Source organism: Panicum virgatum, chromosome 2N (genome assembly GCF_016808335.1).
Source record: "Panicum virgatum strain AP13 chromosome 2N, P.virgatum_v5, whole genome shotgun sequence".
Lineage (NCBI taxonomy): Eukaryota > Viridiplantae > Streptophyta > Magnoliopsida > Poales > Poaceae > Panicum > Panicum virgatum.
The window spans coordinates 10,582,595-10,604,710 of NC_053146.1; the positions used below are offsets into that span (position 1 = coordinate 10,582,595).

The 22,116-nt window shown below is 46.2% G+C and overlaps 5 protein-coding genes across 6 annotated transcripts; 3 read left to right on the plus strand and 2 right to left on the minus strand.

Moving 5' to 3' along the window:
- The first annotated feature begins 2,251 nt into the window (after positions 1–2,251).
- On the plus strand, positions 2,252–8,742 carry LOC120658022 (glucose-1-phosphate adenylyltransferase large subunit 4, chloroplastic/amyloplastic-like). Its single transcript, XM_039936232.1, has 16 exons — positions 2,252–2,470; positions 2,639–2,791; positions 2,972–3,145; positions 3,270–3,362; positions 3,456–3,539; positions 3,628–3,683; positions 4,007–4,100; positions 4,310–4,422; positions 4,750–4,822; positions 4,932–5,012; positions 5,089–5,175; positions 5,257–5,361; positions 5,893–5,999; positions 6,088–6,148; positions 6,732–6,856; positions 8,254–8,742. The coding sequence occupies exons 1-15, from the start codon at positions 2,288–2,290 to the stop codon at positions 6,831–6,833; spliced, it is 1,566 nt and encodes a 521-aa protein (XP_039792166.1). The 5' UTR covers positions 2,252–2,287; the 3' UTR covers positions 6,834–6,856; positions 8,254–8,742.
- A 397-nt stretch (positions 8,743–9,139) lies between these two features.
- Positions 9,140–10,113, minus strand: LOC120658026. The gene has a single exon (XM_039936235.1). It carries the CDS (start codon positions 9,773–9,775, stop codon positions 9,431–9,433), a length of 345 nt encoding a protein of 114 aa, XP_039792169.1. The 5' UTR covers positions 9,776–10,113; the 3' UTR covers positions 9,140–9,430.
- Positions 10,114–11,269: 1,156 nt separating this feature from the next.
- Positions 11,270–14,655, plus strand: LOC120658028 (mitochondrial import inner membrane translocase subunit TIM10-like). Of its 2 annotated transcripts, XM_039936238.1 has the most exons (7): positions 11,331–11,423; positions 11,539–11,595; positions 12,491–12,543; positions 12,860–12,898; positions 13,377–13,446; positions 13,851–13,902; positions 14,157–14,655. In XM_039936238.1, exons 2-7 carry the CDS (start codon positions 11,554–11,556, stop codon positions 14,516–14,518), a joined length of 618 nt encoding a protein of 205 aa, XP_039792172.1. In that variant the 5' UTR covers positions 11,331–11,423; positions 11,539–11,553; the 3' UTR covers positions 14,519–14,655. The 2 variants fall into 2 exon arrangements, with proteins under 2 accessions (XP_039792171.1, XP_039792172.1); XM_039936237.1 differs by lacking the exon at positions 13,851–13,902 and having other exon boundaries at positions 11,270–11,423; positions 14,157–14,512.
- A 118-nt stretch (positions 14,656–14,773) lies between these two features.
- On the plus strand, positions 14,774–16,687 carry LOC120658027 (DIMBOA UDP-glucosyltransferase BX8-like). Its single transcript, XM_039936236.1, has 2 exons — positions 14,774–15,576; positions 15,662–16,687. The coding sequence occupies exons 1-2, from the start codon at positions 15,099–15,101 to the stop codon at positions 16,552–16,554; spliced, it is 1,371 nt and encodes a 456-aa protein (XP_039792170.1). The 5' UTR covers positions 14,774–15,098; the 3' UTR covers positions 16,555–16,687.
- Positions 16,688–16,937: 250 nt separating this feature from the next.
- On the minus strand, positions 16,938–18,586 carry LOC120662377. The gene is made up of 2 exons (XM_039941539.1): positions 17,490–18,586; positions 16,938–17,382 (listed from the first exon to the last, which is right to left on the minus strand). Exons 1-2 carry the CDS (start codon positions 18,584–18,586, stop codon positions 17,268–17,270), a joined length of 1,212 nt encoding a protein of 403 aa, XP_039797473.1. The 3' UTR covers positions 16,938–17,267.
- Between the last annotated feature and the right edge of the window lie 3,530 nt (positions 18,587–22,116).

Below are 22,116 nucleotides of genomic sequence, written 5' to 3' on the forward strand. Positions count from 1 at the left end.
ACTTGGCATCTTTACATAAGACAATTTACCTTTTAGGATGAAATGACAAAAAATACCCTCTTGTAAATGTTTCTAGAACACTCCTATATATTCTTATAATGATAAAATAAAAATTGTATACTGGAATACGTGAGTTGTGAAGTTACTTAAAAGAAAAGGAGGTTGGCATATATTCTTTGCTCAATGGATCGGCCACACGAGATCAATGATAGAACCCTCCAAACAGCACGTTTTCTATTTGAGAATTTTTACAATTGATTGAAGAAAAACAAAAATTATCTATCTAACAGAATCATATGGTGATCAAGGTAGAAAAAGAATCTGGAAGTACCTAGACAAAAGTATGGTGGTACAAAAATGTGGGATCAAGTACCAAAAAATAAGACCGAATATTAATTTAATTTAATATTTATAAATACCTTTCATTGATCAACGGCCAGAAAAATTTCAAGATAAAAGTACCTGAAAGTACTCATTAGTACTTTACAATCATTATAACAAAACTCTTTCTATTTTATTTCTATATGTTAGCATGTTAGTAGTACATATGTGTGATGTGGCTGATAGTGTGGTAAAAACCACCTATCAAATATATTTAACGGTGAAACGGATGTCAATGATAAAGGGCATGTATATCTTGTCCACTTGCCTTTTTGAAAAGGAGAACCTAGTACCTAAGGTCTTTGGAAGGCTGCAGTTATAATCGTAAATAGGTGAATTATCCCGCCAATGCTGCAGAATTTAAAAGAGTATCGTAGATACAAACATCTATAATTTAAGAGGATGATGATATGTACGAATAGGTTGCATCATGAGATCGTCATATAAATTGTAAAATATACGAGGAAGAGAACAATGGGTACGATAGACGATTTATCACACATGAAGAAACCATAAAGAGTAATTGTGCACACGACCACTTAACTGCCAACTCTTGATTGCTCATCTTACTTGTCAGTTAGAGGAGAACAAAAGGATAGGTAGTTAATAAAATTAGGAGGACAGGAGATACCTGGGCATATTGTTTAATTTCAAGTGAGTGGATAAGTTATTAATGTATATGTAAGAATGAAATAACGGAGGAATGGTTAGGATTAACTAAATATAATAATTAGATGGATGAGATTGTTCAGGTGATGTGGTCTAACGTGTGAGTATAGAATAGTAGTTAATAATAGATAGTGAGAACCAATGGAGGGAACATATATGATTAACTAAACAAAATGATAGGATTGATGAGATTATTCAGGTGATGTGGTTCAACGTGAGAGCAAAGAAATAGTAATTAATGATGGATAGGAGTTCCACTAATATATATATATATATATATATATATATATATATATATATATATATATATATATATAGATGTAGGTCTCGTTTGGTTTTTTAAATCGCTGTTACATCGAATGTTCGGATGTAAATTCGAATATTCAAATGGTCAACATAATATAAAAATAATCGTATAAGTTGCAAGTTTAACTCTAGACGAATCTATTAAGTATAATTAATGCACGATTAGTGGAGGATTATTGTAGCAATTAGTGGTCAAATTATGGACTAATTAGCCTTAATAGATTCATCTCGACTTATGAAATCAGATTTGTAATAAGTTTATATTCAATGCTCCTAATTAGTGTTTAAACATGCGATGTGACGGGACAAGTGACAAACTTAAAAAGCAAACACTCCCTTAGGCCAATTTCAGTGCACAGTTATCTAAATTGAGAACTAGGTAACCTGTATTTTATGATGATGAGACTCTCCTCACATTCTATGAAATTTCGTCATTCTCTTTTATAATTTTATAACTACATCAGCAAAATTAATAATATTTAATGTAATAAAAATCCTCCGTAAAATTCATTGAAACTAGACACTCGCGCTTGTTTCTTATGAAAAAGAAAAATTTGCCGTATCTTCTGGGCCACTCGCGCGAGGCCCATGCAGCGCCTAGGAGGGCGAGCGGTGGAACGGGAGCGTGGGGAAGGGGGAGAGCACCGAGCCGGGTCACCGCACCGCCGAACCATGCTCTCGTGTCGTGACCCGAGCCACCGCGCGCGGAGCTGGATCCGAAAAACCCCCGCCGTGCCCGCACGCTCCTCCCCACTCTTCTCGGCTCCCCCACGGCCCCACCCGTCCCGTACAAAACCCCCAGCTGCTCCCCCACTGGCAGAGACTCTCTCTCCCACCCGTGTCCCCCCCCCCCCTCCCCCGCCTCGCCGCGCGCCACTTCGCCGTCGCGTTCCTCCCTCCCGCGCGCACGCACCGCGGCGCCACGGCCGAGATGGCGTCCCCGGCGACGGCGGCGCCGCTCGCGGGCGCGGTCTTCCTCCCCGCGCCGCCCCGCCCCGCGCGCCGCGCCGCCACCGCGGCCCCGCGCTGCGCCCGGGCGTCGTCGGCGTCGGTGTCGGCCGCCGCGGCCGCTGCCGCCAGCTGCGTCCTCGCCGACGCCCCACGGGGCATCAAGGTGAGTCGCGGGCCCCGCGCGTCGCGCTTGCCGCGGAGGGCCGCGTGGTCCGAGGAATCGGACAACGCTGGCCCGCGCGCACGCGCGCCGGTTGGTTTTGGGGGCGTGTCGTGATCCGCGTCCCCCGTGCCGTGTCGATCACATTCTCGGGTTTGTGGTGCGTGCCAGGTGGAGCAGGCGGAGGACGCGGGCGCCCAGGCGGCGGCCGCTGCGGCGGCGGCGCGGAGGGACGTCAGCCCGGACACCGTGGCGTCCATCATCCTCGGCGGCGGCGCCGGCACGCGCCTCTTCCCGCTCACGCAGACCAGGGCCAAGCCCGCGGTAACCACCCTCGCTCGTCCTCTCCCCGTTCCTCGATCGCGCGCAATCGCCACCCAATTGTTCAGCGTACACGACTCGTGACTTGTGATTGGCAGTCCGTAGCCATCCGTGGCATCGATTCAGCTGCGCGGTAGCTCCGGTGGATATTCAGACATTCAGTTATCGTGTCTCTGCTTTCAGGTGCCCGTTGGGGGGTGCTACAGGCTGATCGATATCCCGATGAGCAACTGCATAAACAGCAAGATAAACAAGATCTACGTCCTCACCCAGTTCAACTCCCAGTCCCTCAACCGCCACATCGCGCGGACATACAACTTTGGCGAGGGGGTTGGGTTCAGTGGTGGGTCCGTGGAGGTACGCTCTGGTGGTCGTTCTAACATGTGTCATTGTGAAACTACGGCTACCATCACGGGGTTGCAGGATGGGTGATTGACCGTGTTTTCTGATGGTCTGATTTGCTCATTGGAACATTGCATAGGTGCTGGCAGCTACCCAGACAGCTGGGGAATCCGGAAAGAAATGGTTCCAGGGAACAGCTGATGCTGTCAGGCAGTTCCTCTGGCTTTTTGAGGTTCTTCCTGGGCCATCTCGTATTATATTGCTCTTCTTTTTGTAGGAGGCTACCACTTTTTCAGTGTTAACTTTTGCTTCATACTTTCTGCAGGATGCAAGGCTGAAATGTATAGAAAACATACTGATTCTGTCTGGTGATCACCTCTACAGGATGGATTACATGGACTTTGTGCAGGTCTCATCTCTGTTCCAAGCTGATGATTTAATTTCAGCCTTATTTCTCACTGCATCATAAGGATATGTTATTATGGCTGTTTTTGCAGAAGCATGTCGACTCTGGTGCTGACATTTCAGTTGCTTGTGTTCCTATGGATGAGAGGTCATTGACCTTTGCCCCTTGCTCCCTTTGAATTTGTTCTATGTCTTGGTGCTTCAACTAGCCTTCAGTTGGCTAACAGAGCAAAGTGATATATATTAGCTACCTATCAATACTGTACTGTACTATTGATTTGCTAGAGCTTACTTGTCTTATGCTCATTGTTAATATACGTGCTGGAATGCTTTGGGTATCTCATTCTTCTTTACATTTTATAATAACCAGCAAGTAGGCAGTACACAATGGCCTTGTTTTCTATTGACATATCCCACACTAGCATATTCCCTTCTTGTAAATGTATTCATTGCTATCTCATTCACATGCAGTCGAGCTTCTGATTTGGGATTGATGAAGGCCGACAGGAACAGTCGCATTACTGATTTTCTTGAAAAGCCCAAGGGTGAAAATTTGAAATCAATGGTACATGCCCTCATGCCTACCCTGAAGACAAACAACTATTAATCATTTGCATGTATAGATGAAAGCATATTACCTTTCTTTTGCTAGTTAACATTTTTATTCATAGGTTTTCCTGCCTCTGTTTCCCCAGCTTCATTTCAGATGCTTCCCTTTGATTAGTTTACTTTATGGAAAAGCTTGTAAATAATCTAAGATACTTGTTAATGCAGCAAGTGGATATGGGCTTGTTTGGGTTATCCCCAGAGCTTGCAGATACATACAAATATATGGCTTCAATGGGAATATATGTATTCAAGGCAGATGTTCTCCGAAAGCTTCTGAAGTAAGAATTAGGACTAACTACTGAGAAAGTTTTTCCGTGATCCTTTAAAATTTATTTGCATGAAAGAGCAATGTAACAGTGGTACTTTGTGTTCATACTCTTGTGCATAACTATACACCTAGCTTCCTTTTAATTTATCCTTTTCTTTTGTGGTGCGTAACGAACATATTTTTTTTCAGAAGCCGCATAATTGTTAGCTCTTCTGACTTGTAAGACATAGGGATTATTTTGCATCTTTGTGATTCCTCCATGCACCTTCATTCGTGTTTTGATGCACTTGGGGGGTGGTGAAACTTACGTTCTTTATTTATTGTGCATCTTTATTAGAGGCCATTATCCTACAGCTAATGATTTTGGCTCAGAAGTTATCCCAATGGCCGCAAAAGACTATGATGTGCAGGTATTTATGCGCTAAAAAGTCCTCCAAAATCCAAAATGAACAAATGATACCCATTATTAGTTTTCATGAACACATGATTCTGAATAACATATTCTTCTGTTGGTTCCAGCCTTATTTGTTCGATGGTTATTGGGAAGATATTGGAACAATAAAGTCTTTCTTTGAAGCAAACCTTGCTCTCACTGATCAGGTTCACTTTCGGTTGACATCGTTTCCAGAAATAATATTTCTATGCAGGATAATTATGTCATCTATTATCTTTCCAGTGTCCGAACTTCTATTTTTACGATCCTGTGAAGCCTATCTTCACATCTCCTAGATTTTTACCTCCAACCAGGGTAGAAGATTGCAAGGTCAGATTTTCCTACCAATAAATCATTTTGTTGATAATGCATTACCTTGCAGGCTTGCTTGATATATCTATTCCTGTGCAGGTTTTGAACTCTATAGTTTCACATGGCTGCTTTCTAACAGAGTGCAGTGTTGAGCACTCTGTCATTGGTATCCGCTCAAGATTAGAACCTGGGGTGCAGCTTAAGGTAAAGTATTGTGTATTACTAATTTTACGCAGATCCAAACCAAATCCAAAACATACCTGAGCGAGGGAGCATGAGAGTGGTGGGTAGGTAGGGGAAATGTTTGGCCCTTACGCCTTGGCACTCAAATAGCATGGCTGATCATCATAATGGTTTTGAGTAGTAACAACTGCTTAATGCTTACTGGTGATAATTGGAATGCTAAGTAAATCATCAGATGATGGAGCCCAGCTTGTAACCGCAGCCGCAAATTAGTACTTTGCACTTCCTATCTATTTTTGTTTGTCTTCTGTAATGTACATACTTGTTGCAATTTCACCATGCATCATTGAGCATATATGAATTCTGATGTTTAACATTTTGGTGCCAATTTGTAACCTTTTATAGTTTGGAAGTCAGCTTAGTTAATTGCTGAATTTTCTCTGCTAATGGGATTGCTAATATCTAGTACTATAATGAAAGATTTATTTTTCTTTTTGAATATTATGGAATAATTTTTTTTCTGAGTATATTAATCAATATAAACTGATTTAGGACACCATGATGATGGGGGCAGATTACTACCAGACTGAAGCGGAGAGATTTTCTGAACTATCAGATGGAAAAGTTCCAGTTGGTGTTGGAGAAAACACTATAATAAGGTTATTTTTCATGTACTCGTGTATAAAGTATAAACTTGGTTGCACAGGTATTATGCACATTCCTTTGACTTGTAGTTTTGTTATACAGGAACTGTATCATTGACAAAAATGCACGAATTGGGAAGAATGTTGTCATTATGAACTCAGATGTATGACGCCCCCTCCTCTAAAAATGTTATGTTTTAATTATTGAGCAAAGTCCTTCAAATTTGTACATACAATGCACTTCAATATTTGTTAGTTCACTTCCTTTAGTCATTTCCTGATGAAATAATATGAGTTGAGGAAGTGAACTATTAATACAATGCTTAGAATTTCTTAATTTGAGTAGATTGACTAATTTATTGGTCAATGATTCATAGATTTCATCCTTATTTGGCTAATTACGAGTAACATGGTATGCCAGCTTTAATGCATGGGAACTTACTTGGATCTGAGAATGTATTTTGGGTTGCATGTATCTTTACAGAAGTAGTGGTACATACATTTTGTTTAGAAAACCCACTTAGGAAAAGCTTAATCTCTTCTTAAAAGAAGGCGGTGCTGTAATTAAATGGTCCTCATCTAACTAAAACAGGATGGCCAGTAAATACTGTGATGGGACTTTGGCCAATTCTATGTAGAGTTAGGATAATGTATTTTGCTAGCATTGTTTGTTCATGCTATGAAATTATCTGCTGTATAAAATTTCAGGACTAGATGTTCACAGTATTCCCTTGCTTGTGAATGCAGAATGTGCAAGAAGCAGACAGGCCAACGGAAGGATTTTATATTCGTTCTGGGATAACTGTGGTGCTTAAAAATGCAGTGATTCCAGACGGTACAACTATTTAGAAGATCGCAGGAACTATCTGCAGGTAAGCGCATTCAAAAAAAAGAAGGAAAAAAATCAATTAGTGGGCATAGTGAAGTCAACACTTTGGATATACATGAGAGATCAATTATTATGGTCAAGATTTTCTTCGAGCTGTGCATAGCGATATAAGACTATTCTGATATGACAGAGATGGTTAGTATTGACTTCTAACAACTAGAAATGTTCCAAGCCTCATCTTAATGGAACTGCATATGATAATTTCGGTACAAATAAACATCATCATGAAGTTCGTTAAGAGAAAGAATGCTGTGTATGCAGTCTATAATTATAGGCTAATAAACAAGTCAAATCTTCAGATAAAGAATGGAGAATTTTGATCGGTAGTAGCTGTCTAATTTTAGCACCGCCTCAAAATTACATCCGTACTGTTAGCTAGTGAAGAAACACAGGTAAAATCTATTAATTCTCGCCAATAAATTAGTCAATCAACTCAAATTGAAAATATTCATAGCTCTGGAAGGTTGGCATCACATTAATTGCCTGTATCTTTCGCACCTTCCTGTGCAATATTCCCAGACACCTTATCCATATAATTTATTTATAGCCAAGCGGAGCTTATAAATGTTCAGCCTGTCCTACACCTACGGATCCTCACTTCCGCTGTGTGCCACAGCCTAAATGTCGGGAAACAAAAATGAATTATTGTTCTATTGGTGCATAATTTTGTGACAAAAAAATGACGTTATTAGATCTGTATTGAAAATACTTCTGATTATAGTTTTTTGTGTCAAATTATTGTCCTGACGAAACAAAAACGCCTTGTGGAAAAACAGAGTGTGATTTGTCCATTACTAGTCTCTTCACATTTAATGTAATGATTGCACCTTAAACGTCGTTTGTGTTATAAAAAAGTAGTATGGCAGGGGAAAGATTTGTGTATGGCCAATTGCAAATAGAGTCCAGCTGGCATTCTGTTAAGCTTTCTTCTGAACAAAACATGAACAGCGAATAAATCTCACTAGTTACCAAAGTCGTGCTGATAAATTGCTGATCCATGTATGGTGTGAGGTGATGCAATTGGCATGTATACCATGGTTATATTCGTTGTATCTTGTTTGTATTCTATGATATGGCCAAACTATATAGTGCATGTGAGGTACGCACAACTTGGCCTCAGTAGTACATACTTATAGATGATGACATAGCTGGTACCTAAAGATGTCCGATTATAAAATATATAGAACTTGACTGTTTAAAGTAGGTTGAATAGGGCTAAGGATAGATAGAGATAAATTCTTGTTCTGATTCTAGTCCTGCCTATGAACCATTGGTGAATGTTTTTGTTCTTTTTTAAATTGGTGTTACTAGACGCTATTTGGTACTCCTTTGAAATTGTGCTTTGTCACTGAGTCATAAATCCATGCCTGTAAATTGCAGAATGCCAATCGCTCAATGAAGTGTTACCTCTGGAACACGCCATTGAAGCTCACAGCAGAGTTCGACGCCGACGCAGTGAATAAAACCTCAACGGCACAAAGGACCACAAGATGGGTCAGTGCAGCTAAGAACCGTGGATGGAGGCACAGAGCTCCTGCAGCTGCGACACAACAGCAGTCCAGCAGTATGGCCAGACCATGAGACAGTTGCAGGTTCTTTCATAAGCTTCAGCTAGTGCTGGCGCCTACAGGGCCAACTTTGTCTTTTTCTTTTTTCTTTTTTTGAAATAATTTACGTAAGTAATTGTACATGTAGAGGCAGAGATAGCTACAGCGCGACTGGGAACATGGTATATAGTGCATTATATAAGGAACAGAGTAGCAAATAAAGGGCGTTTCTGTCCCTTTTTTCTTTAATTCAGAATGATCCCCATTTGTGCAGATGAACATGAACTAAGCATGGAGTTATGTAACTGGTTAATTTTTGCAAGGAAGTGTCTGCACGGGATCCATGCCTCTGATGCTACTGGTGCTGTTGACCATCGTACTCCTATATCATATTTATTTACCAGTGATGCTGCTGACGAAGGTCGATAGTGAAAAATTTGTAAGAGCTTTGTTGGGTCAGTTATTTTCTTTTCTGAGAAGATGCTTAGGAAAAGTATAGATGAAAATCATGTGGATTAGAGATCAATATATCGACAACTATAATGACGAGGCTGGATGTACTAGTAATGTTACTTTACAAAAGCAACATCCTACTTCCAGAGCACAAATTTGCTAATCTTGCTGATCAAAAGACACATCCTCTTGTGCCGTGAGGTTGCTGTTTGGCAACAAGAGCAATCAACTAAGAATGTGAAAGAAAATAGTTGCATTGAAGATTATTGGGGAACTGCAAAAGCCATCTCTATTGGGAAACTGCAAAATTTTTCCCTTTTCCCAATAATTATGGGAATAAATTAATAATCCAGATTATTAGAGAACTGCAAAATCCATCCATATTAGACGGTTATTAGAATTTTTTTTGGAAACTGCTGGAAATGCTCTTACGATGCTCAGTGCTCTCAAGCAATGGTATAAGCTCTTATAAAGAAAAGCAATGGTAAGCGCTTTACAATGGAGACGGCTGAAGAAGCTTCGATCGTGCGATTCCGCGGGGGGAATTCACGAGCCTTTCACCCTTTCTTGGCGAAGAGCCCGCGGAAGCTGAACCCGCCGTCCCCGCCGCTCTGTGCGGCCGCCGGCTTACCGGCGGCTTTCCTCGGCGCGGGGGCGGCGGGTGCCCTGCCCTCCACCTTGTTCAGGATGGGGTCCGTCTCCAGCAGCTGCTCCTCCTTGTACAGCGCGCCGAAGATGGCGTCGAACAGGCCCTTCTCCTCCGCCTTCGCCGCCGCCACTTTCGTCGCGGCGGGGACGACGACGCGCGCGGTGGGTGGGCGCGCCGCGCGGTGGCCTAGGGTCCTGCCGGCTGGCGACGCCGCGGCCGGCGCGACCGTGCCGAAGCCTACTGATGATGCCATGGCAGGAGCGTGTGCGTGGGGCTATGAATTGAGTATCAAATATCGAAATTTCTCGTGGAAGGGGCGCCAAGAATTCTTGTTCTTGTGGCGTTTCGGGCTTCCCGGCTCTCGTATTTGCCCCCGGATTGGAAGCTCGTGGCGTCCACAAGCGGCTTATCCGCGCCGGCAGAGTTCAGTTCAGTGTGGTCTCACCGACCGGCCGACCGACCGCTGGTGATGTGGTTCTCGCGGCAGTTTATGGGTGGCAGGGTATCTCCATGGGGGCGATGATAGAGCTCATAAGTGCTAGTTGCATGGCACTTGGGGTTTTGGGTGTTGACATGGCCATCTCTCTAACTGCAACCTTGGTGTGGAGTAACCGTTGCAAGTGTGTGGAATTCAAATAATAAATCCGAATTTGGATTGTTGCAATTCTTCCGACGATGAACTTGTGGAATGGTATTTTGACTGTTCTGATTGTTTTGAGCTGGCTACAAGAAGGGCTCCTGGCCATACATTCTTGAGAAAAGAAAAAAAAAGCAAAGAAACAGAAGCACGACGTTTAGTTTAAAAAATATAGGAAAAAATCTGTTTTACCTCCACCAACTATCACGAAAGTTCGGTTTTCCTGCCGCAACTACGAAACCGGGTACTTCACCTCCCTCAACTTTTCAAACCGTGCATTTTACCTCTCTCGAGTTGTTTTGAAGACTGTTTTGCTACAGTAACTGCGGTTTGATACAGTAACCGTAGTTTTGTCTTTTCTTTTTTTTAAAAAAAAAATTTAGTTGAATCTTTGAAAAATCATTATAAATTATAGAAAAATCATAAAATAAAAAATTCAATTTTGTTGAACTCCATATAAGAAGATCTACACATTGAACATATAATATGATATGCTTTAGTATAAATTTTTTGCTACGAAGGTTTTGTCTTTGTCTTTTTTATTTATTTCGCTGAATCTATGAAAAATCATTGTTTCATGTGGAGTCTAACAAAATTAGATTTTCTATTTTATGATTTTTCTATAAATTTTATATTAAAATATATCATATTATATGTTCAATGTGTAGATCTTCTCATGTGGAGTCCAACAAAATTGAATTTTTCATTTTATGATTTACAATGATTTTTCAAAGATTCAATAGTTTTTTTTAAAAAAAAGAAAAAGGCAAAACTATGGCTACTGTAGCAACCGTGGTTACTATATCAAAACAGTATTCAAAACCACTAGAGGGAGGTAAAATGCACAGTTTGAAAAGTTGAGAGAGGTGAAGTATCCGGTTTCGTAGTTGCGGGAGGAAAACCAAACTTTCGTGATAGTTGAAGGAGGTAAAACAGACTTTTTCCAAAAATAAAACAGAAAGGGAAGGCTGGCTCTATACTTGGGCCTCGTGACAGGATGCACATCAGTTGCAAGGCCCAATTCCACACCATACGCTTTCTTATATGGGCCGTCAAGGGCTTCTGGCCCACATTACCTTTTCCCCCTCCCGCAAAACCCTCCTCTTCTTCGATCGGTTCCTCTTCTAGTCTTCTTCCTCCGCCGCCTGCAACGGGACCCTAGCACTGGTGGCTGCCCATTCTGCGACCCCGCCGCCGGCAGCCCCAGCCCTTCGCTCCCAGAACCCTTCGCCCCCACTTCCCGCTTCGCTCGTGGTTCCATCTGGTAAGGTTTCCTCGGATCTCTCGTCTCTTTCTTCTCCCCTTGGGTTCCAGGCTTTCGGCTATAGCGTTTCTTGGATCTTAGATTGACTGACTGCTTGCCTTGTGTTCCTCTCTAGAAGCGAGACGCAGCCATGGCCGCAGGTGGTGAGCCGACTAACTTTCAGAAGGAGCAGGTGCGTCCCTATTTTTATTTATTTACTTTTTGCAGATTACCTTGCCCAAGTTCAGATTATATCCGCTCCATGTGATTTGGGGGAACGAGTGTTTGCTGAGTTCGCTCGACAGAAATGGCATGGCAAATCAGTTATTGTGAAGAGAATTGTGTCTTAAGATCGATTCGTCGCCTTGTCGCCGAGATTTGTCACCCTAAATAAACAAGTGAGAGGAAGGCTCTGATTTTAAAGAAATATAGTAGTGTTAGAATAGCACTTGATGAGGTGAATTTAGCAGAACTAGATGATACTAATGAACTATGCGGGATTGCGGAGGTTTAGGTGAGTTTAAATGGGGAACAAACTCATTTGAACTAGTTTGTTGATTGCAAATGATGTACTTTATTGAATTTTGATGTGTTTTAGGTTACAGTGAATAATTACAGCTGTACCGGGGACTTGGGTGTTGTTCTATACTGATACTAAGTAGAGACATTAATAGATCTGTGGTTCTATTTTGATGTGCCTTTCTATTGAGTACCATACCACACCGAGACTAACCAACTCCTGTGATACTGGAGTTTATACTAGTCCAAATCTTCAAGAGAAAAAAAATGCATTTTTATTGCACCACTCAAATGTTAGTCAGATTATGGTTGCATGGTTGTATGTTATTAAATTAAGCCTTGCAATATAGTTATAGATTTATAGCCATATCTAAGAACAAGCAGCACTTTATATCAATTAGTATGATCACTGATCTCCAACGTTTGCTGATGTTCTGTTCCAACCTTGTTTTGCTTGAAATGCTGTACCTTGGTACTGTTTCTGCATGTAAACAATGGCATTCAGACTTCTTTTCACTATATTACAATTGGAGATTTTCTGAAATCACTGATTGTATATGTCCCAATAGATGTTTGGAATGGCAGAGAAAGAGATGGAGTACAGGGTTGATATGTTCAATCGGTGAGTGATTTCAGATCCCAATGTTTATTTGCTTCTATGATTCTATTTTCACTACATCAGGAGCCTTGAGGTTTCATGCATCAGCTGAAGTCCAGTTTCCTGCTGATACCACTAAAACTATTTTCCCTTCTGCATGACAGCCTTTTTTTTCATAAGTACCGACCTGGATAACCCTGATCTCAGTGGGCTGACCATGACATGTTGTTCTTAAATCAAAACATTATGAAAATGATTGTAGTAATGCAGTATTATACTTGAACTCTATGGATGTTTTTGTCTGGCAGTTTGTCTGATTTTCATGTTTCACTATTTGCAGGCTTACACAGACATGTTTTGACAAGTGCATTGCGAACAGGTACATCTGAATCGTCTAATCGAACCTAGTCGCCATGGCACCAATAAGGTCCTGATCGGACGATTAGTCACGATTAATCGGGCAATAAGTCCGACTAATCGGGGTTTTACCTAGTCGCCTTAGTACCGATTAGGACAACTAATTGCGATTCGGACGATTTGATAACATTGGAATTAGCATATATTCATTGTCCTGTGGTTATGCTATAAGTTACTGCTTCATTTGTGCCTTTCTTTTTAATAATAGCATTCATATATATGAATATTTGTTTGATTGCTGTAGGTGCTTCTGTTAATCCATTTGTGATATGAAGATAATCATATGTGCTATAGTTAAAATATTTGAGACACAACTTGCACAGAATGCCTCCCAACATCAAAATTTACATTCTTGGATTCATTGCCATGGTGTCAGTGAGTGCAGAACTGATTAATTACATGTGATTGATTGATTTTGATTATGCTCACTGTATCTATAGGCACAAAGAAGTTGAGCTCAATATGGGTGAGAACAGCTGCATTGATCGATGTGTTTCCAAGTATTGGCAGGCAAGTTTGTTTCTGTGTTCTTGATCCATTTTACATTGAGTGTTTATCTGGTTTCCTGCAGTTTTACATGCTCCATTTCACATTGAGTGGTTATCCGGTTTCCTGCAGTTTTACATGCTCCATTTCACATTGAGTGTTTATCTAGTTTCCTGCAGTTTTACATGCTTTATTAGTGAAGAGATAGTGTGTGCATGAAGTTAGTTTAAAAACTGTGAAATGCTGAATTTGTAGACTTCTGTACTATTGCGATTTTGCTTATGGTTGAGACTCATATTTGCTGTTTTCGGATTGACGTTAATAGACTAGTGCTTGGGGGGGGGGGGAGCAAAGTCTTTGAAGTGCTTTCATATGATTTCTATGGAAAAATTGCCTATGATTGTTTCTAAATGTTTCTACCTCAACAGGTAGTCTACTTTCTTTTCCTTTGGAGTTTATGTCTAAGAGCAAACAAATTTGGTAATATATTTCTTTTCTTGTTCTAGCTATGTAGTTGCATGGTTCAACTTGTTTGCACGAATCTACCATTCTTTTGTATTAATTCGAGCATTAAATAATTCAGAACAGATACTTAAGGCTTTCTATCTCTGTTTACTTCAGTCTTCTATCGATACAGAAACTAGAATTATTACTGGGCATGTCATGTGATTACCCTTCAGTTCCCCCTCAGCGCAGTTCATATCTGACTGTTATTTCTTTCTGAATTTCTTCAGGTGACTTCTCTAGTTGGACAGCTTCTTGGAAATGCCCCCAAGTGAGATGTAATTTCGTTTTGTGGTGGAAGTCTTCGATTTTGGCTCCAAGGTTTGACGGATTACTAAGTAAACCAGGACTAGAGAAGTTACATTTTTCGATCTTTAGCCCCGAACTTTCGGCACTTGGACAACGAGCACCGGTACCAAATTCTGCATGTACCGTGCGTTTTGAGCTTGGAAAGCAACATGGCATCTACTCTTATCCGGGCAAACTAAGCCTTACTGAGAATGAGAAGATGAGCTATGTTTCCAGCATTTTACATAACTGGTCTTCCCCTGTTCCTAGTTGCATACCTATTTGTGCCCTTGGCGTACTGTAGATGCTGTCGTTTTTGTATCGTGGGCATATTATGTGTGCCGCCATGGTGTCTAGCTGTCTTGAGTTTGATGCTGGATTAAACAACGAGCACCAGAATTTGCACGTTGTTAATTTACAAAATGGTGGCTTTACCCTTGATTCAAAACCTTCCTCGAGTACCACCTCAACTGCAAAAATGTATCTGGTTAGAATTAGAACGTGTTCAAAAACGTGTGTGCGCGTGGCAGCCTGAGTCTGTGTGTCATCCTTAGCCAAGCCAAACATCCAGAAACAAACACATGATCAGAGTGTTCTCTTGCCACGGCAATTCCGAAACAGCAGTCGTCTACTCGTCTCCTAGCTCGATCTATCCCCTTTCTGTTTTCGCTTTGCAAGGCAACGACAGAGGAAGCAAGCTCATCGTGGTCATGCCTCACGACGCCCTTTCACGCGCCTCATCAGGCTCCCGTGGCAAGATAAGCTCGCACAACTCCTCGCCAACCTCGCCAAGACGGCGTGCCGCTGCCAGTGCAAGCCAACCTCTCCCTCCTCGCGCAGCCGCAGCCGCCTGAACTCAGCACCACTGCACCAGCACACCAAAGATGGCCGGCGACGGGCGCTCTCCCACCGGCCGCTGCGTGGTGCTGTTCCCCTTCCCGTCCGAGAGCCACACCACCCCGATGCTCCAGCTCGCGGGGCTCCTCCGCGCGCGGGGCCTCGGCGTCACCGTGCTCCACGCCGACCTCAACGCGCCCGACCCCGCGCGGCACCCGGGTCTGGCCTTCGTCTCCATCGGCGAGTCCCTCCCCGACGAGATCGCCTCCAGCCCCGACCTGGCCGAGCGGGTGATGAGCCTCAACGCCGCCTGCGAGGCGCCGTTCCAGGCGGCGCTCGAGGATCTGGTGCGCCGCGGCGAGCCGGTCGCCTGCACGGTGGTCGACGGCCAGTGGTACAGGATGCTGGGCGCGGCCAGGCGCGCCGGCGTCCCCGCGCTCGCGCTGGGGGCGGACAGCGCCGCCGCGTTCCTTGCCATGCTCGCCGCCACGCGCCCCCGCGCCGACGGCCACGCCCCCGTCCAAGGCACGTTCCAGTAAACCCGTGATCTCGTGGCGACGACGGCTGGCACGTACACCTTGGTGACCGTCGTTTGGTTTCCTTGTTGCAGAGGCCGATCGGCTGGACGAGGTGGTGCCGGGCCTCGAGCCGCTCCGCGTGCGAGACCTGATCGGCGTCGACGGCAGCGACGACGGCGACACGGTGCTCCGCTTCACCGCCTCGGTCGCCGGCGCCGTGCGGGGCGCCTCGTTGGGCGTCGTGCTCAACACGTTCGACGCCATCGAGGGCCCGGAGCTGGCGGGGATCCGGCGCGAGCTGTCCCGCCCGGTGTTCGCCGTCGGGCCGCTGCACCTGGCGGGCGGCCCGCCGGTGGAGCCGCAGCAGCACGTGCTGGACGGCGGCTGCCTGGAGTGGCTAGATGCCCGCCCGCCGCGCTCCGTGCTGTACGTGAGCCTGGGCAGCGCGGCGCGCGTGGACCGCGCCGCGTTCGAGGAGATGGCGTGGGGGCTGGCCGGCAGCGGCGTGCCGTTCCTGTGGGCGCTCTGCCCCGGCTCCGTCGGCGGCGACGACGACGAGCCGCCGTTCCCGGAGGAGCTCCACGAGACGGTGAGGCGGAGGGGCAAGGTGGTGGCGTGGTCGCCGCAGAGGGCGGTGCTGGCGCACCCGGCCGTCGGCGGGTTCTGGACGCACGGCGGCTGGAGCTCGATCATGGAGGCCGTGTGCGAGGGGGTGCCCATGCTCGTGCACCCGTGGCTCGCCGACCAGACGGGGAGCGCGCGGTGCGTGACGCGGCGGTGGGGCATCGGGCTGGAGGCCGGGAGGGTGGTCGAGAGGACGGCCATGGCGAGGGCGATCCGGAGGCTGATGGTCGGGGAGCACGGGCCGCAGGCGCCGAGGGAGAGGGCTCGCCTCCTGAGGATGCAGGCGAGGGAGTGCGTCGCGGAAGGAGGCCCGGCTAGCTTGGCCATGGATGGCCTAGTGGAGTTCATCTTGGGTCTTTGATGAGCATGATCATGGTTGGGGACTGAATGGTGTGCCATTCAGCTTTGTGCATGACATTGTCTTTGAATAATGAGCCGTGTGTGGTGTCATGTTTTATCAATTCAAAACATGAAATAAAGGACTGCATCTGAATGTCAAAAAGTGTTTTTTTTACTTTTTAGCAGGTAGTATCTGTATGACAAAAATCACACCCATCTGTGTATATTCTCGAGATATTATTCGGCACTTGCAGCAAACGGTAAATATAAGGGCAACATAATGCAGTAATAAACATCAAAAGTTGTAAGATCATTGGAAAAGTCGGGTTTTAGGTAGTTTTGCAAAGTAACAGATAAATCCAGTTCAATCACAACTATGCATCAGATAGAGTACTTCAGGCAAAATTTGGGCTTCCACATGCCTTGCGGTTGCTGAGCTTCCACAACATATCACTTTCAGAGTTCCAAAAGTATGTCGTTTGCAATTGTCACCTACACAGCGTTGTGCAGGGAGCATCAAAGATTTTAAGATCTTCAGAAAGGGTCATGCTTAAGTTCAACTAAACTTCGCTGAAGTAGCAGAAAAATGTAATGCGATTACAGTCTATGCAGCAGACGATAGAACAGCAAGAAATGTTCAGACTTGCACTTGCTTTGCTGGACTTCCATAAGATCAACTCCAGAGTTGGCACTGCAAGTTTGCTGTCATGCGGCTGCAGCACCAATAGGCGTTCGTCAGACTTTGAGCGAGGACATGAGGGCGCTGAGGTCGCAGGTGAGCCTCTCCTCCGGGATCATCTTGCCACTATCAAAGCTCTCCACACTGTACTTGTCGAGCGTCATGTGAGGCCTGCATTGAACAACAAAGCGAGGCTCAGATCACATCGAATTAGTACTAATCTAATACCCTAATCAACACAATTCGTAGAGAAGCGGGTGGAGGTGTCCCGGCCTGACCTCGCGGCGTCGGCGACGTCCTCCGGCGACAGCTCCGGGAGGAGGCCCTCGAGCATCCGCATCATCTGCACCCTGCAGAGCTTCATCTCGGGGCACGCGATCTCTTCATTGGTTTCGAAGCTGATCGAGCCCGCCCTGACGCTGCCTGGCCGGCCAACATCGACGTCGACGCGGCCGGCGATATGGTTGTGATAGCGCAGGTATCGTAGCCGCGGCGCCCTTAGCGTGAACGACCTATACTCCGTGGTGCCCCCGGACGCGCAGGTCAGCACGAGCTCCTCCAGCTCCGGCGCGTCGATCGTGACCTCCCCAAACGGCTCGAGGGAGTCGCGGTGCGGGCGGATGTCGACGTCCTCCATGTCGAGGCTCTTGAGAAGCGGCAGGCGGATGTCGACGCGGGCCTGCTCGACCGCGGAGATGGAGACGGCCAGGTGCTCGAGCAGCGGGCACCACTCGGCCGGCGTGAACGGCGCCTGGACGATGACGTTGTCGAGGGCCAGGGAGCGCAGGGAAGGGAGGCGCGGCCACTCGGCGAGCGACGCGTTGTCGAGGCGGAGCCTGTGCAGGGTGGCGGCGCCGGGCCCGGCGATGGCGGGCGCGAGGTGCATGTAGTCCCCGTCGACGTGCAGGCGGCGCGCCGCGGGCGGCAGATCCAGCCTCCACGGGACCCGCACGGACGCGGGGTTGCCGTTGTAGGGGACGTCGAGGATGATCTCGCGCGCGTCGGCGAGCGCGATGAGGTGGTCGGCGTGGCGCGGGTCGGCGACGCTGTAGTCGAGGTCGAGGGTGTCCACCTTGGGCGCGGTCTCGTCCTGCGCGCGGCGGGCGAGGGCGAGGCGGAGGCTGAGGATCGCGCCCTCGTCGAAGCCAGGGAGGGAGCGGGAGCGGTCCTCCATGCAGACGAACTCGTAGATGCGGAGCCTGACGACGGGCGCGTGGTGGTGGATGCGGCGCCACGGCCGGGACAGCGCCGACAGCTGGACGATCTGCCAGAACGGGAGGGAGGCGACGATCTGCGCGCGGAGCTCGAGCGGCAGCGCGGTGAGGTGGTCCACGCCGTCGCCGGGGGCGATCCAGGGCTGCTTCCGCGCCGCCATCGTGGGCTCTTTCCCTACCTCTGGCGAGGAGGGTCGACGTGGATCTCAGAACTTTTGCACTGGCAGCTCGCGGTTTTTGGCGGGAACTGCGAGCCCCCGCCATTTTTTCCCGCCAAGTTGTTTTTGTTACTGCCTTTTTTTTTCGCGCGCACGCCCCGGAATTGTTAGTTCTGGCGCTTTTTTTTAAAAAAAGGAAAAGTTCTGGCGCTAATAGTTATGTGGTTGAGTTAATTCCTTAGCTATTGAAATTTATAACCAATTCTTTAAATGCTACTAAATGACATTGAATGGATTTTTTTGTGTCTATGACATGTGGGGTCAATGACATTTAAGAGATTGACTAAAATTTTAATGGCTATGTGGTTCCGTGACTTCGCTAATAGTCATCCAAGTTTCGACTTAACTGATTAATTAATTCCGTTGCCAAAATTATGACATGATCATTCATCCTCGGTGCATGCAGCAGCAAGTAAAAATTTGGGACTAAAAAGATTCAGAGTCCCGGAGCAGGTGCTTAAATTAAATTCAGTTATGTTTCTTACAACAAAATCTTTTTAACATAAGATTGAATCTAGAGCAACTCCAACAGACTAGGTAAAATTCCTAGCTAAATGAAGAGGTAAAAGATTAGGAAAAAATTAGAAAGTTTCAAAACAAGTGGAGAAACCAACCGTCCCTTCAAATCTTGACTATCCAAACTCTGAATCACATCCAAACCCACATGTCAGTGACCCTCCCATGCCCACGGAGGAGGACCAGCGGCGGCCCATGCTGGAGGAGGGGCAGCAGTGGTGGCGGCCCTTGTCGGAGGAGAGGCAGTAGTGGCGGCGGGCCTCGCCGGAGGAGGATCATGCTGGTGGGCCACCAGCGGAGCCACTGGTCGACGACGAGCCAGCAGTCGGGCAGCTGCCGGAGCTCGTCGCCCTGGCCGAGCTCCACGTGTTTGCCACGACGTGCCGCCACGATGGCCTTTGAGACGAGCACCAGCGCCGCCTTCGAGGCGAAGACGAGCGGTTGGCGACGACAGCAAGGATCACTGCTGCTGAATCGGTCGCCGCCGCCGTCGATTCAGCCACCGTCACCGCGGATTCGACAACCGCCACCGACGTCGAAGCTCGGGGAGACACCGGAGGGAGCTCGGAGCTCGAGCCGAGAGGCAAGGGGCGAGGGGCGAGGCGCAAGGCGGATACGGAGCGGGCATGTATTTTTTGCTTTCCGGATACCGGGAATGGCTAATGGGATAGCTAAGGGAGAGATTTGCATAAGCTGTTGGATCCAGTTTTTGTAAATTTTGTTTATTCTTTTACATAACCAAGTCCATTTACATAAGCTCTTGGAGTTGCTCGAAGGCCGTGTTTGGGACCGTGTTGGCGAGGCTTATCAGCGAAAAACGCAGAATAAGCCCGCCAAACACCGCGCGTCTAACACACATTTCCAGCCGCCCGCCCGCACTTTAAGCGGAAATTGAACTGCACGGTCGAGAATTGTAGAAGCGGGCCGCGAGCCGCGTTGGCTTATCGCTATCACGCTTTTCTCACCCGCGTCCCCAAACAGAGCCTAAGTATGAGAGCCTAAGTATGATTTTTTTACGTGATACTTTTTCGATGAATATTTTAAGGTACATGTTTCTAACCATGCAACTATGCAAGAATCTTTAACACTAGATTTTTACATTGGAACAATCAAAATATACCAATAAACAATTACTTTTTTATTACTAAACAATACAAAATATATCACGAAAACACTAAATCTTCACTGCTAGGACAATTCAATATGTATGACGGAATTACTTTTCACTACTTTAACAATCAATCAGGTATATGTGTTTTTGTATCTGATTATGAAAAATAAAGATGAAACATGTGAATATTGCGTGCCGGACCGGAGAAAACGAGAGGAATGAGGATAGAAGTAAAATGGAAGAAAGAAAGTAAGATAAGAGAAATATAAAACAGAAGACGAAAAATAAGGGTGGTGGGGGGCATGGGCTTCGACTCTAAGGCCACAACTGGGCCGCCTACAAACTGAAGCGGAAAGAAACGGGACATGGACCACTGTTGGGTTGCAATCACAATCGTCTCTCATTATTATCACACCCGGCCCTTTTATCGACAACATTTCATGAATCCATTGACATAGAAAGCCCACATTCTCATAAGCTTGCCTATAAGCACTTCAATGAGTAACTATATAACCCATATTTAGGGTCTGTGTGGCAGGGCTCCGGCTTCTCCAAAAATAGCTCCGGCTCTTCTGGTGGAGCGGCTTCTCTGGTGGAGCTGGAGTCGTTTTGAAAAACGTTTGGCAAAACAACTTCACTTGTTTGATTGAGGTTGTAAAATATCTAAATTGCTCTTTTTTTATTTTTTCTTCTCTTATTTTATTTTTCTTTCTCTTTTCTTTTTTTTCCTCCTCTTCTCTTATCCATTCGCCCCCATCCCCTTCAAGCTGCCAGCCCCGCCGCCTCCTCCTCCTTTCCATTGCCAAGCCCCACCGCCGCCTCCTCCTTTCCATCGCCTAGCCCCACCGCCTCCTCCTCCTTCAAGCGTCGACGCCCCGCGCCTCCTCCTCCCAGAGCGTTGCGGCCCGCACCTCCTCCTCCTCCCTGCGCGGCAGTACCCACCGCCGATTCCTCCTAGAGCGCCGGCGGCCCGCACCTCCCCCTCCCTACGGCTGCCGCCGGCCACTTCCTCCCCGCGGCCGATGCCAGCCACCTCCTCCGCGCAGTCCCTCCTCCCTGGCCGCCCCGCAGGCCGTGCCCCTATGCCCGCCGCCGGCCAACTTGTCCCTGCCGGCCGTGCCTTGGCGGGCCCCACCCAGGGGCAGGGCTGGCAAAGGGAGGCCGAAGCTGCGTGGAGCCACTATTCCGGGCCCCTCCTCGCATGTGGAAGCCGCGAGGGGCTCCATGGGCGGCTCCTAACCTGGACCTAGTGCAAAATGCACCGTTTGGCAGGGCTCCTGTTGGAGTCGCTCTTGGAGCCTTGCTAAACAGGGCATTAATAAACAATAGGCATAACTTATAACTATACTGGTAGCTTTAGTCTTAATAATCAACAGTATGATGGTGCCATACCAATGACAACATCCCAAACCATTGATAAAATTACTCATCCGATAAAATGCAACAGTTTTTTTTGTTCTTCATTGGAAATAATACTCCCTTTATCTTTTCCTAGAGTAAATTTGGTTTTGTAATGCTTTCTTGATCAGGCCAGCTAGAAGATTCTCCTGTAGATTTGTTTGGACAGATCCTCAAGTAACGCCTTCTAGTTGTACCAGAATGCCAAATTAGAGATAGGAACTAGACTTTTGACCAAAGATGATATGCTGACCTGCACATATTCCATCAACAAGCTTTTTTTAATCCAAATGTTTAATAAGGAACAAAAAATTGCTGATTAGCAAGATAAGCACAAGTGGCACCTAATTAGCTAGGAAGACAACAACTTAAATGAACTAAGTAAATGGGAGTTTAAAGACTGTGTCCATGCTGTTGCATTATTAAAACCAAATGACTTTTCTAGAGT